General features: G+C 44.7%; 5 protein-coding genes across 5 annotated transcripts in view; 2 read left to right on the forward strand and 3 right to left on the reverse strand.

Moving 5' to 3' along the window:
• Positions 1-2,341: 2,341 nt before the first annotated feature.
• Positions 2,342-3,241, reverse strand: PHALS_07748 (uncharacterized protein; the record flags this gene model as incomplete). The annotated part of the gene is made up of 5 exons (XM_024721272.1): positions 2,342-2,348; positions 2,410-2,527; positions 2,596-2,657; positions 3,011-3,014; positions 3,121-3,241. The coding sequence occupies 5 exons, from the start codon at positions 3,239-3,241 to the stop codon at positions 2,342-2,344; spliced, it is 312 nt and encodes a 103-aa protein (XP_024586387.1).
• Positions 3,242-3,259: 18 nt separating this feature from the next.
• PHALS_07749 (uncharacterized protein) lies at positions 3,260-3,844 on the forward strand (the record flags this gene model as incomplete). The annotated part of the gene is made up of 1 exon (XM_024721273.1): positions 3,260-3,844. One exon carries the CDS (start codon positions 3,260-3,262, stop codon positions 3,842-3,844), a length of 585 nt encoding a protein of 194 aa, XP_024586388.1.
• A 283-nt stretch (positions 3,845-4,127) lies between these two features.
• On the reverse strand, positions 4,128-5,204 carry PHALS_07750 (uncharacterized protein; the record flags this gene model as incomplete). The annotated part of the gene is made up of 1 exon (XM_024721274.1): positions 4,128-5,204. The coding sequence occupies one exon, from the start codon at positions 5,202-5,204 to the stop codon at positions 4,128-4,130; it is 1,077 nt and encodes a 358-aa protein (XP_024586389.1).
• Positions 5,205-6,907: 1,703 nt separating this feature from the next.
• On the forward strand, positions 6,908-10,858 carry PHALS_07751 (Inositol-polyphosphate 4-phosphatase; the record flags this gene model as incomplete). The annotated part of the gene is made up of 1 exon (XM_024721275.1): positions 6,908-10,858. One exon carries the CDS (start codon positions 6,908-6,910, stop codon positions 10,856-10,858), a length of 3,951 nt encoding a protein of 1,316 aa, XP_024586390.1.
• A 162-nt stretch (positions 10,859-11,020) lies between these two features.
• PHALS_07752 (hypothetical cleavage-induced protein) overlaps positions 11,021-12,198 on the reverse strand; it is a gene marked incomplete at both ends in the record, with an annotated part of 1,245 nt that continues 67 nt past the window's right edge. Inside the window, one exon of the mRNA XM_024721276.1 lies at positions 11,021-12,198. This exon is cut by the window's right edge and continues 67 nt beyond it. Coding sequence (XP_024586391.1) covers positions 11,021-12,198 — 1,178 coding nt within the window.

The following is a 12,198-nucleotide window of genomic DNA, read 5'->3' on the forward strand; positions in this document are numbered from 1 at the left end:
TTCTATAACTGGATTCAGAGGACAATATAACTAGACGTATTGTGTTCAGCGAGCCAGTGCTGTGATACAACAAGACTTGAAACAAGTTGAAACAAGGGATTTTGGCCAAATGTGCTGTCAAAAGCAGCGATATATGAATATGAGCCGAACAATCACTGTTTCCCAAGTATTAGTAACGCAACAATTGTTGCGTCTGTCCCGTAGTCGATATGTATCGCCTTAAACGAGCGGCGTCACCAGCGCGACATACAGCTGTTCATATTCGAGGCCACGCAAAAGCGCATCGCGCCGCTAAAAGCCGACTCAGCAAATTTAAGTAAGAGATTTATTTGGTAAATTTCGTTCTTTGTGAGAGATCTGGTGGTGCTGTTGCTTTGAGCAATAAATCATTTCTTGTATTGATCACAAATAGCTCAGAGCGGAACAGGTATGACCGGAAATACATAGCAAAAAGCTTCTTGTCAATAACGCGATTTTTATCGATTCAGGCTGCTGAGGCTTGAACATGACGGCGCTTTAATTCTCATCGGTATTTGCTTGGCGTAAAGCTCAGTCTATTGCAAGACATGGATTACATTTTCTCTATTTTCAAGTCTCGATTACCCGCCTCCACTGAACCCGGCACGGGAGACCGCAACAGACTAATACAGGAATTAAAGCACACAACTGCTGACGCGAGGACACCAGTTTACGCGTGATGCTCTAGGTAGACGCTCTAGTATCATGACAAACCACCACCAGTTCCGTTATATCCTCTGAAAAGCAGTTTTGCATCTGCAATATTATTTGACTCATTTTGGCACATCGACCCACTATCGTTTCTGCCTCCCGAGCAATCTGTCGAAACACTTGTTTCTCATCAATTTTAACAATCCGATGACCTGCATCAAAATTGTTAAAAGCTTCATCTCCACTGCAAAAGTGCTTCGGCTTCCCTGCAGAATTGAGATCATGGCTAACAAAAGATTAACCAGGAAGGTAAAAGACACCTTTAAATGTTTTTTCACTTTTTGGCGGCCCATGACTCATGGCGTGTACGCTATGCCATACCCAAAATGCGATCATATCTCGACTACAGGATCAGCTTGACTGAACGAGTCACGCTATACAGTCCACATTTTTCGCATGTAAAGTTTTCAAAATCTTTGACATAGTCCATAACCAGTCTCAATCATATCGTATCTGTACCCTCCATCTTCAATATCTTAACAGGCTTACTGCTGTAATTGATGATCACGCGTTGTTTGGATTTGTGCAGCGCATTTCAAACTATCCGAACCTTTCACTGCCTTTCAAAACCCGAAGAGGTGATTTTTCAGCCAACAACCCTAATAGATTAAGTCACAAGTTTTTGAGCTGAGCCCCATAAAGTAAGCCTTGACTTCCACTAAGTATAGTAGAACCCAAGTCTTCACCATTTGGCCGCCTTGCGCTTACTGATTCTCGACTTTTTCTCTGTAAGGGGTTTGTTGACGATTCTAAGTGGAGCTCAACCCTTTGCGATACTAAGCCGAGAGAGAAGAAAGCAAATTGTACATTTTTCTAATGCAACAGATTATCGTCGGCAAATATCATCACGGCACAGCTCAACAGCTTAGATTTTTTTCTCTCCAGATAACTGAGGCACTGCCTTGCTGCGCTCGGAGCGTGCTCTTGCCGGTTCCAAAGGTGCGGATGTCGTAATTTGCATTTGATGCGACCCACGGCGTTTGGCTGAACACAAAAGTATCGGTGTGAGTCGCATCTACCCGAAGACCCTTCATAGAGACGTAACATGCTATCACATCTGGATAAAGTTTTTCTGGCATTCCGGTGTAAGAGATCTCAATTGTTCATTAGGATCCAATTTTTATCAAGCGGACAAGCCATGTCCGATTTTATCAAGCGGACAAGCCATTACGCATTCGAGCCCACACACAAACTCCTGGTTAGGCGGTGTGATAAGCAGCGACATGTGCCGTTTCAGCATCTTCATGTCTGTATTGCTGTATAGAGGAATTGCACGTATGTACACACTCGCGTATGGCATCATAGCTTGATGACCACTAGCGTAACGAGCATTGCTCAATCTAAATATGACCGATTTGATGGCCAAATCATTATTTTTCACCCAGAAAGAAAATTTGACTACCTTACCTTCAAAGGATTGGACGCATTGCATTGGCGACCCGACGGTTCCAAGTAACATAATACTACTTCGCTCTCGTTTAATATCAATATATACATGTTTACTAGCTAAAATACTAAAAATGTTTATTGCACAAAGTGAGGCGAACAGCCCACACGTACCACGGACCTCTACGTCTTGTAATCCCATCATCTTCATCAGTACCAAAACTTCTTAACTTCTGGATCGTGCGCAATTGCACAAAAATGTGATGTATACATTCACCATACAGCAATACTTACCCCGTTACAGCCAAATGTCTGGTAAGGCGATCGTTGATTTGTCGCACCATCACATCTTCTTGACTGGTGACCGTCTCCAGGAAAGCGATTGCCAATTGTGCTATAGCGTCGGAACCATCTAAAATTCGAAGCTGAGTTAGCGACCCAGTATAATATGTGTTACTCTTGACAACATCAAAGTCTTACGTACGGCTAGTTTCTTAGCTGGAGTCCCAGCAGCTTCATCCGTACCAGTACCGATTGTCTCACTTCAAATTATCCATAGGAAGATTAAGGGACAATGCCAGTGAAATGAAGCTTTATCATATGCGGATGAAGTAACTCATAAATATAGCTGCACTTGATGAATGCTTTTGCGAGCTTATCTTTGTGGGCAGCTCCAGCGCGACGCCTACTGACATCGCGCAAGGGAATGTCAGCCCTTTATATTTATAAGTATGAAAAAGTAGGAATAGTGTCGTCGATCTGTATACGCATCATTCGCTACCTCTGTGCAGAATATCAAAAGGAAAAGTTATTCACTAAGACTGCCAATCAAACTAAATATTTTGTCATTCTCTGCGAAAATCTCGATGTGAAATTATAAAATGGTAGAATATACTGACCTACGACATACACCAAGACATGCTCAAGGTAATCCTTGGTAACCATATTTTCCTTTACATTCTTCAAGTAGCATTCAATCAAGTACGGAAAGAACGCATTTCTTACCTTCCATACAATTTTTGACGAAAGAATAAAGCGACTGCGAGCACTTTCTCGTTGGAGGAATTTCTTCAGAAGTCACAGCCAATTTGTCACTCTTCATTATCAAGCTAGCCGCACAAGCCATACTAAGTCTCAAAAGCCTATGTTGGACTTTGACAAGAAGAGCATCTATCTCTGCCTTGGCCTTTTTCTCTGTCTTCTCTGGATGAACGCTGACGCGTTCACCAACGATGAGCGTGCTACGCCCACAAATTTAATTGGGCCTCAACTGCAACACAAGAAAGATTTCAATTCATCCGAAAACGACTTCGCGAAGAATGGCTTACCGAGGTACGACCATGACGGAGAAGAAACATCGAAATTCGCGTCTTTCATCGACAATCTGGTGACTCAAGCAACCGCATCACCTTTTCTCGCAAGCTCATCAGACTCCGCAGACCGTGCCACCGAGGTGAATGCCTCGATCAGTGGCATTAGAAATGGGTCTTTTACGCCATCTCCTGGTCAAAGATCAATGAGTGACGAGGTTGAAGCATTTTCGGATCTGAACCAAGTGGTTGGTTCGCTTGATGCGAATGATGACGAAGTTGGCGCGTTTGATAGTAACGCTACCTTGTATGACGAATTGAAGTCCAGCAGCATACCGACGACAAAATTTACTGGCAGTGTCGCTGCGTGGATCATCGCGTTGAGCATATCGGCACTCATCTTTAAGACAATTAATTGACTCTATCATAAATGACACCAACTTAAAACCATAAATCATGCCATTTTTACATAGCTTTAGCACATTTGTACAGAGGGGGTGTCAAATTTTCTTAAAAGTCCTTAAACGACTCATTTATGCTACTACTGAACAACTTTAGATGGTTGGTGCACTCCATCCTAAGATGTACTCACTACTTGGTTCTTAAAATCAAAAAAATTGAGTACCACTATATACATATCCGTAACGAGCTTTAGAAGGTCAGCAAATGTATGAACGAAGCATATCATAATTAAATTATTATTCACCATACAAAACAATCTTGTGGCTGAAAAAACGACGTCGGCTGGTATCGCCGCGGGTGCTGCAACGGGTAGTAAGGCATACGAATTTGCAAGGTGCCATCAGCAAGAACTTGTTGAGTCGCCTCCTCCATGTTCAACAAATTCAATGGAAACTGTTCGACAATTTCAAAGCGGCCGAACGTCGGTGCACCGCTTAGACGTGACGTGACAATATCCTTCTGACTGGGTAAACGAAAGCCCGTGATGCTAAGCACACCATTATGTTCGTTCCACTGCACACGAACGTTGCGTGGATTTGTATTGTTGATACGTGCCAAAAGGTAGATGCCGTCTGGACGACGCTGTAGCTGGTAGTACGGACGCCAAACAGGTAGCGAGTTAATATCAACGTCCATAATCTGCGGACCTGAATTTGTTAAAAACCGTGGTGACTGTTTTGACAAGCATGCGACGTCATTTACTACATCAACGTCCTCTGCTTCGGGTTCTAAAGGTTCAACTTCCTTTACGACGATTGGCCGCTCGACCACGTATTCTCCAGCATCGTTCTTCTGAACATCATTCGGTTCATCCTCGCATTCCTGTAGCAAAGGTTTAACGTGCAGATCCTTTGACGCGGCCCCAGTGTCCACAGGCGTCTGAGGAGTCTTTAAGTGGCCTTCTAGACCACAAAGTACACGCTCCCCAAATTCTTTAAGCAAGCAACTGCGCTTTTTGAGAGCGTCAGCCAGCGGTAACTGCTGCTGCACAAGTAGAACTAATGCCTTGCGAGAGCTCTGAATGTCGGCATTTCCATAGCTCAACACGCCGTCCAAATCGATCAAGTAGCACGTGAGCAGCTCTGCTTGTTCCCTTACACGGTAGTCGAACGCTCCCAGCTCAAGACGCACCTTCTTGATTTTAGAAGCGGCATCATGGAACTTCAACACCTGCAATTTCCACTTAATTCCGCACACCATCGCGGCTAAATGCCGGTACTGGGCGGGCAATCGTGTACTGAGCTTATCCTGCACATCTTTGATCTTTTGTTCGATTGTTTGAAGTCGACTCTTTTCGAGTGATGTCTTGGCGTCCATTATATCAATTGTTTTGAGCACTTCTAGTGATTAAAGATTTAGTTTGCTTTTCAGCGGGCAAATTGATTACTGAGGAAAAAGGGACACTTTAATCGAGCCTCGCGAATATTCCAGACTATACAATGAACAAATAATTTTTAATTTCTGATGGACTTGTGATCAATATTTTGAATATTGCCTCTTAAGTAAGTTGAATGAGTTTAAACTACGTTGGACTGACTATCAGTAAAATTCACATTATAGTGATCGCAGATTTCACTTTCAAAAGAAGTGGTCGTCACTAAAATGCCCGACACAAAGCGGATGGCTTCACTATATTTGAACTGGGTGAAACTGTTAGCAAAAATGAGTTAGACCTATCGAACATATAGCTACTCTTTGCTAACTTTTTATAGCGCGATGGGCGATGCCATAAGCTCAGTCTCCAGCTTGGAACATGATACAAAACGTGCGAAAAATGGTTAAGCAGCAGTCAACGTTATTCTGCCAATTTAATCCTTTTCACGCTAAATATGTCTTAAGGGCGCGTGCAACGTTGAAAAATGAAGTACTCTTACGGCACTGATAAATTTATATCACACCATTCGATAAGAAATCCATTCTGCCAAGTTAATCGACACAATTTGCACACCGAATCAACTTGAACCGTTTGACACCACACTTTAAAAGCATTGAGGTGAAAATTGCAGCTCCACTGCGTCGTCCATCAACGCCGACACAGCTCTCTTATGCGTGCGATTTTCGTTGATCGATTGACAATCACAAGTCGGTACCCAACACCAATTACAACTGCATTCACATTAGGCAAGTATAGTTCTTCCCTGTCAAAGTTGGATTCACGTCGTACGTTATAAGATCGGGACATGAACAAAGTAAATCGAAAAGTCAACAGGACATAAAAGCTACTTTTACTGCTTATGTGCTATCGTGTACCATCTATTGTTTAAAACGCGAAGCCGCTTTCCTGCAATTGATATTACTTTGTCCAGACCACCTTGACTGTGATAAAAGTACGCCAGGCCTGCTAGTACTAAGTGTAATCAATAGCTTTGCTGCAGGATTAGTTCCTCCCTTACTTAAAGTAATCTTCTTTTTTTAAGTTTCATCCCGCCGAAGGTTGCAGAGAGTTTATAAATGAAAAAAATAAATACCTCACGTAATTGGGCGAGTAAATGTTCTTAACATCCTTTTGAACCTTCCACCTTAGCTCGCTCCCAATAAATTTCCAGAACGGACATATTAGTGCGGTAAATAACGCTCGTAACCTTAACCAGATTTGTTATGTTTGCAAAAAAAAAAGATGCTTTAGATAACACGCTAGTTACCGCCGATTTGTCATTTATAAGTTTATCTATGTGGTGAGTGCGTTTTTGCTGTCCGTGATAACGATGGAAAAAGATGAAGAAATTCACTCAAAAACCTGAATTTACGTCTAAAGTCCATCCTTACGCTTTTTTGTCCTTACGCTTTTTTGTCCGTAAGGATGGACTTTGGACGTTTTTTAAGTTTATGCCTCAGCCGGGAATTGGGCGCATTTTCGCGACTTCTGATCACAACAGTTGTACAGGGTAAAAAGACAAGGTACATACTAATTATTAGTCAAGGTATGTGAACTTTTATCTCAAGCAAAAAAATATATAACTGTTTCACTGTATGTGCGCTACACCACGTTCTAACGGTGCGGAAACGACCTTACCTCCAACATGGCGGCGCCTCAGAGCCCCAATCTCATGTCATTCGACGAGGAACCCGAGCTTATCGTACCCCACCCGTCAGCATCTGCATCTTCATCCGCAAGTTATCAGTCATCCGATGCCGATGCAACCGCTCAGACTATGCCGTCATCTATCGTGGAAATTTCGTTAAATGATCCCGAGGAAGACCGCAAGGTTCTTCACTTCTTCGTCTCTTGTCGCGATGTAGACGGCAATTCTCTCGTGTCTCCTGCTCGATCAGCACAGACATTAGTGCGTGGTGCTTTCAACATGTTGAGCAGTGCCACAGCCATGAGCAACACCAGATCACCACGCGCCAGGCCTCCTACCGAAGTAAATATCGAGGTTAAAGTCACGAAAGAGACGCCGATCTTCGGTTTTGGTGCAGACATTCCCGTGCATGATACCGCCATACCTCCTTTGACCACCGCCAATGGCTGTTTAGTTGATATCGACAATCACCGGGATTCTAGACCAGCGTCGCCGTATGAAGCGACATTAACCGCTGACGGACTGCTAGACAGTGAGAATTACTGGAGTGAACGATGCAAAAGTCGTAATCCTCGATTCTCCGTGGGTTTTAGTATTCGTTGCAAAGAGCCCACAGAGTACGACCGCCATGTGCAGATAATAGTCATGATTCCGGACGAAGGTACATCAACGAACAAGAATAGCCACGTTTTTGGGTACGCATCGACGTCGTTTCAAGAAATGTACACAGTTGCTACAACTGGAAATTACAGGCAAAAGATGACGTTACCGGTTCATTCGACGGTACAAGAAGGAGTGACAGTGGAGCTGCAGTTTGCAGACCTTCAGCCTCAGCTCCATCCGCTTTTTGATACACAACATAATTTGTTTAAGAGTTTTTTGTTCTACCCATTGATGAAAGAAGAAAATGCAGAGATGCAAGCCGCAAACGCAAAGTTGGCGATTGAAGAGGCAGCAGAAGTGGACTTCAGCGTAAAAATTCCATTGCAGTTACTTCGATCGTGCCAGAGTGAATTACTGCAGATGTACGATGAGTGGAAGATACGTTACAACTACAACCGCAAAAAGAACTGCTATTTTGATAACGATGCGGAAGCACTATCCTTTGGACACGACGTGTTCCGCGTACAGGTCGTTTGCGGTCGTAATCTGAAGACGAAGTCGAGTGCTATCGCTGCTGCAAGCGGGGACAGCGAACCGACCACTGACATGGATTTCCGATCGTCCCGCACATCAGGTTTTTCAATGGGGAGTGTTGTGGGTGGCCGAGGAGGTTTGGTCAATCGAATTAAAGCTGCAAAGTGGGGAAACGTAGCATCGTCTTCATTTAGCAGCAATGACAGCGATGCAGTGGAAGCCGGAGGTGAGGCTAACAATGGTGTGCATTCATTTGTAGTTGTCCACTTTGAGGAAGGTGTGGTCGGAAATCACGAATTTACCGTTGGAAAAACTAACACGGAGTATGACTCGACGAGTCCGGTTTGGTCAACTAACAAGAACGCCACTACTAAATGTCCTCACGGGAAGCCGAACGTTAAGTATCAGACGTCACAAGTGCTTAAAAGCCGTGTAGTTGTGTCTCCAGTGAACGCATTGAAGCAGTTTTTATTTTATAGACCAAGTCTGCCTGATCAACCACTCGCTGGTTGGCTGCGCTTTCAAGTATTTAATGAGCACTACGGCTACATGAGTGGCTTTGAAAACGAATTGATTGGAGAAGTGATGATTCCGCTGCAAAGTGTACGCGATGCCATGACAGTAGAGGAAAAGAAAGTATTTGATGACGATGATGGCGCGGAATGTGGAAGAGAAGATCATTATCATTCGAGGCCACACCAAATTGTGACTTCATTCACACTTGTTGATTGGTTTGATGTGCGGTCGCCATTGACAGATGAGGTTTCGGGGCAGATCCAACTTCGCATCAATATTTTGCTTGCGAATCCTCTTGCGCCGGTGAACGATAGTATTGTAACCGGTACTCAGTTAGAGTCCTCTCGTTACGTTTCAAGACGATACAGGCGGATTGAAGACTGTGCGCCTCCTTCGACTGATGGATTATATGAAGATAAAATTCCATTAAGTTTTTTGTATCCTCATGTATTACACATTCGCAAGCAGATTTCCGAAGTTGCAGATATGATTCGAGTGACAGAACATTTAGTCGAGGCGAAAAATACGTTTAAGTCAAGTTTGGACAAGAGGCGCGCAGACATTCAGGGAATTCCGACCAACTTGCATGTATCTTATTTTCGTATTTTTAGGCGTTTTGGGTCGGATGCGAATGGGGTCGATGAGCATATTGCATCAGGAAGAGCTAATGCCAAAGTTGTTGAACCCAATCCACCCTTTGCCTTCTCGATTCATGAGCGCTTGATGCCAGAGACTCATGCGACAGTGACTTGCGGCGCTCCAACTGCACATGCGATGGGCCTCGGTAACTACGGATTACGAGAGATGGAGCTTGAAATGCATAATTTTCAAACTGTTTTGGAAAAAATCAATCCCCAATCCTCAGATAGCCCGCATCGCGATAAGGAAATTTTGCTTTCTGAAGATTCTTCAGACTTTTTTTACCCGCCTGTGGACGATGAAAATGAGGCTGAAGTCGAGGATGACGGCTTTTCTTCTGATACACCTGTCTCTGGTGGCCAGTCCAATCTGGCTATTGATGCTCCTGCTACCCCAGTCGAGCCTTTGCTAAAGCGCAAGCCCTCAAAGTACTCAATCATGGCCCGAAAGGCTGCAGCAGCTCGAGTGAAGGCACTGCCGAAAAGTCCATTTGTTAAAAAGAAGAGTCTCCGACAGCTTGACCAAAAGAATAGTGACGAGAAGGCTGCAAGCTACGCCAAATATCCTTCTCTACGCGTTGACTTAGAAGAAGTGAATACAACAATGCCTATTGATAACGCAGTTCAGTTATTGTGCCGTCTGGAAATGCTTCGCTCGGAATATTATTTGCGAAAGAGCGTCGCGGTGTCCCAGTCGGTGAGTAGCCTTGTTGCTTGCTTTATGGCAGAGCTCGACTTGTGCCTCCAAGAACGAAACGAAAAGGTACTGGACCAGCTGGCCAAAGTCGGCTTTTTGGTCGGATGGGAGAGTCTCATATCGTCGCATGGTAAGGAGTTACACATGATCTCCGACGCTTGGGTCGCAATTAAGTGTTTAGAGACATTTTCGCTGAAGCTCTGCGAAGGTACAGCAGATATGGAGGTGGTCGTTGAAAAGAAAAAGGTAGCGGGTTACATCATTCTGATTCCCATCCCTGCGACATACTTTGCATTACTGCCCGAGAGCTTAAGACAGGGAGATTTGATCAGCGTCACGTCCGTGCTGTTTACTCAAGGTATCAACGAAATGCAGAGTTTAGCTAACATGGTCGGCCACTCAGGTGTTTCAATCCAAAGAAAGATTAACAGCACAAGTTTTCGTACTATTTTGGAGTATTATAATCGTTTCACTGAGATTTGCGGAATCGGTATGTCAGAAATTAATGTGGGGTCTCATCCCGATGAAATCTTGCGCAACCTACGTGTGAGTGTCGAGAGTGAGAATTCGGCATCTAAGAACACGTGTATTTTGCTACATGCTGCTGATGCAGTACGCAGTCTTAATGGCGGTCGAGTTACGTACTGCAAGTCGGGCAAAGATCGAACCGCCATGAGCACTACTTTAGAACAGGCTCGGCTTCTCGTTCAACGGAAACGGCACGTACTTCAAGAGATCGAAACGGGATGTGCTAATGAAAATGGACCATTGGAAGAGGTGAAAGTTGTCGCTAACATAATGAGAGAATTTGGTGTTCGCATCCACGTCGCTAAGAAGAATGTTGGCCGTTTTAAGTATTCTTTTAACTCATTGCAAAGGAAGTTGCTTCCTGAAATCTATCGACCACCACTCTCAACAATTCAAGACATGGTCACGTCAGTCACGGCACGAGATTCATAGGTTGTTTGTTACCTGATAGTGTATGATAAATGCACATTTCATTTAAAGTTTTGTATCTTACGACCAGGCCATCACCGCCACAGGTAAATAGGCTAAGTAAAAGCACTACCACTTTGTATATTCTTCAGTAAGTAGTAACCTTCTCAGACACGCATATAAACTCTATTCCTTGTCCTCGTCGTCACTCTCTTCTTCAGGAGTCTCAAGCCACGTCAACCATGTTGACGTCTGAATGATAGCCTTCATGCGACCAGGCACGTCACCGTCCACGTCGTACTTGTATTCAAAAAATCCGGCTTCGTCAATGATGTCCAAACTATAAAGGGCCATAAAACACTTCTCAAGCAAGCCTTTCGGGAAATCGTACTTGTTCAAGAAAACTTGCAGGGCATAAAGAGCCCCCATCTGGTCTTTCTTGTCCGAGTCTACCATGACCAATTTAAGTAGCTCACCAAATGCAGGCATCGCAATCCAGTTAGCACTAGACTTTGCCACATCCTCCGCTGCAGCTGTGACAGTCTCGAATAGCACCGCGCCACTGGGTCGCCCTTTGCTCTTAAAAATTTCTTTGGCATTCTGTGCAAGTTCTTCACCCTTTTTTCCACTAGCAAGCACCAAATTCATCGTTTCCCGGTCAGCTTTAGCTTTCTTTGCACTGGCTTCCTCGGTCTCTTTTTTCTTTTCGGCAGCCACACGCTTGGCTTCCTCAGCAGCAATACGCTCTTCCTCTGCCTTCTTTTTGCGTTCCTCGCGTTTTTGTTTGGCACGCGCCTTTTTGTCTTGAATCTCTAAATCACCTCCTTCCTGTTCTTGTCGACTACTTACGCGAATATTAGAAATAGCGGATGACACTTCTTCCTCACCACTACGAGAAAAGCGGCCGATCGCAGGTCGGTCTTCGCGTCCAAAACGGTCACTTCCTCGGTCTCCAAAACGGTCACTTCCTCGGTCTCCAAAACGGTCACTTCCTCGGTCTCCAAAGCGATCACCTCCTCGGTCTCCAAAACGGTCACCAAAGCGATCATTTGCTCGATCTCCATAACGATCATTTCCGCGGTCTCCAAACCGGTCTCCTCCTCGACCTCCAAAGCGACCACTGCCACCACCAAAGGCTCCTGACCACTTTTCACTGCTGCTGCTACGTACTTCCCCGCTAGCACTCGAGCTCTCTCCACGGCGTGCTAAGTTCAAACGCATGTGGGCAGGACGCTCCTCAGTCTGAAATTCATCGCGCGATGGACGCTCATAGCGCGAGGGGCCTCCAAACCGGTCGCCACCACCACGCCAGCTGCCACCGTCTTCTCCACGGCCAAATCGGTCCCCACCGCGGTCTCCCCCAA

Source organism: Plasmopara halstedii (genome assembly GCF_900000015.1).
Source record: "Plasmopara halstedii genome assembly, contig: Scaffold_3120, whole genome shotgun sequence".
In the NCBI taxonomy this organism is placed as follows: domain Eukaryota; phylum Oomycota; class Peronosporomycetes; order Peronosporales; family Peronosporaceae; genus Plasmopara; species Plasmopara halstedii.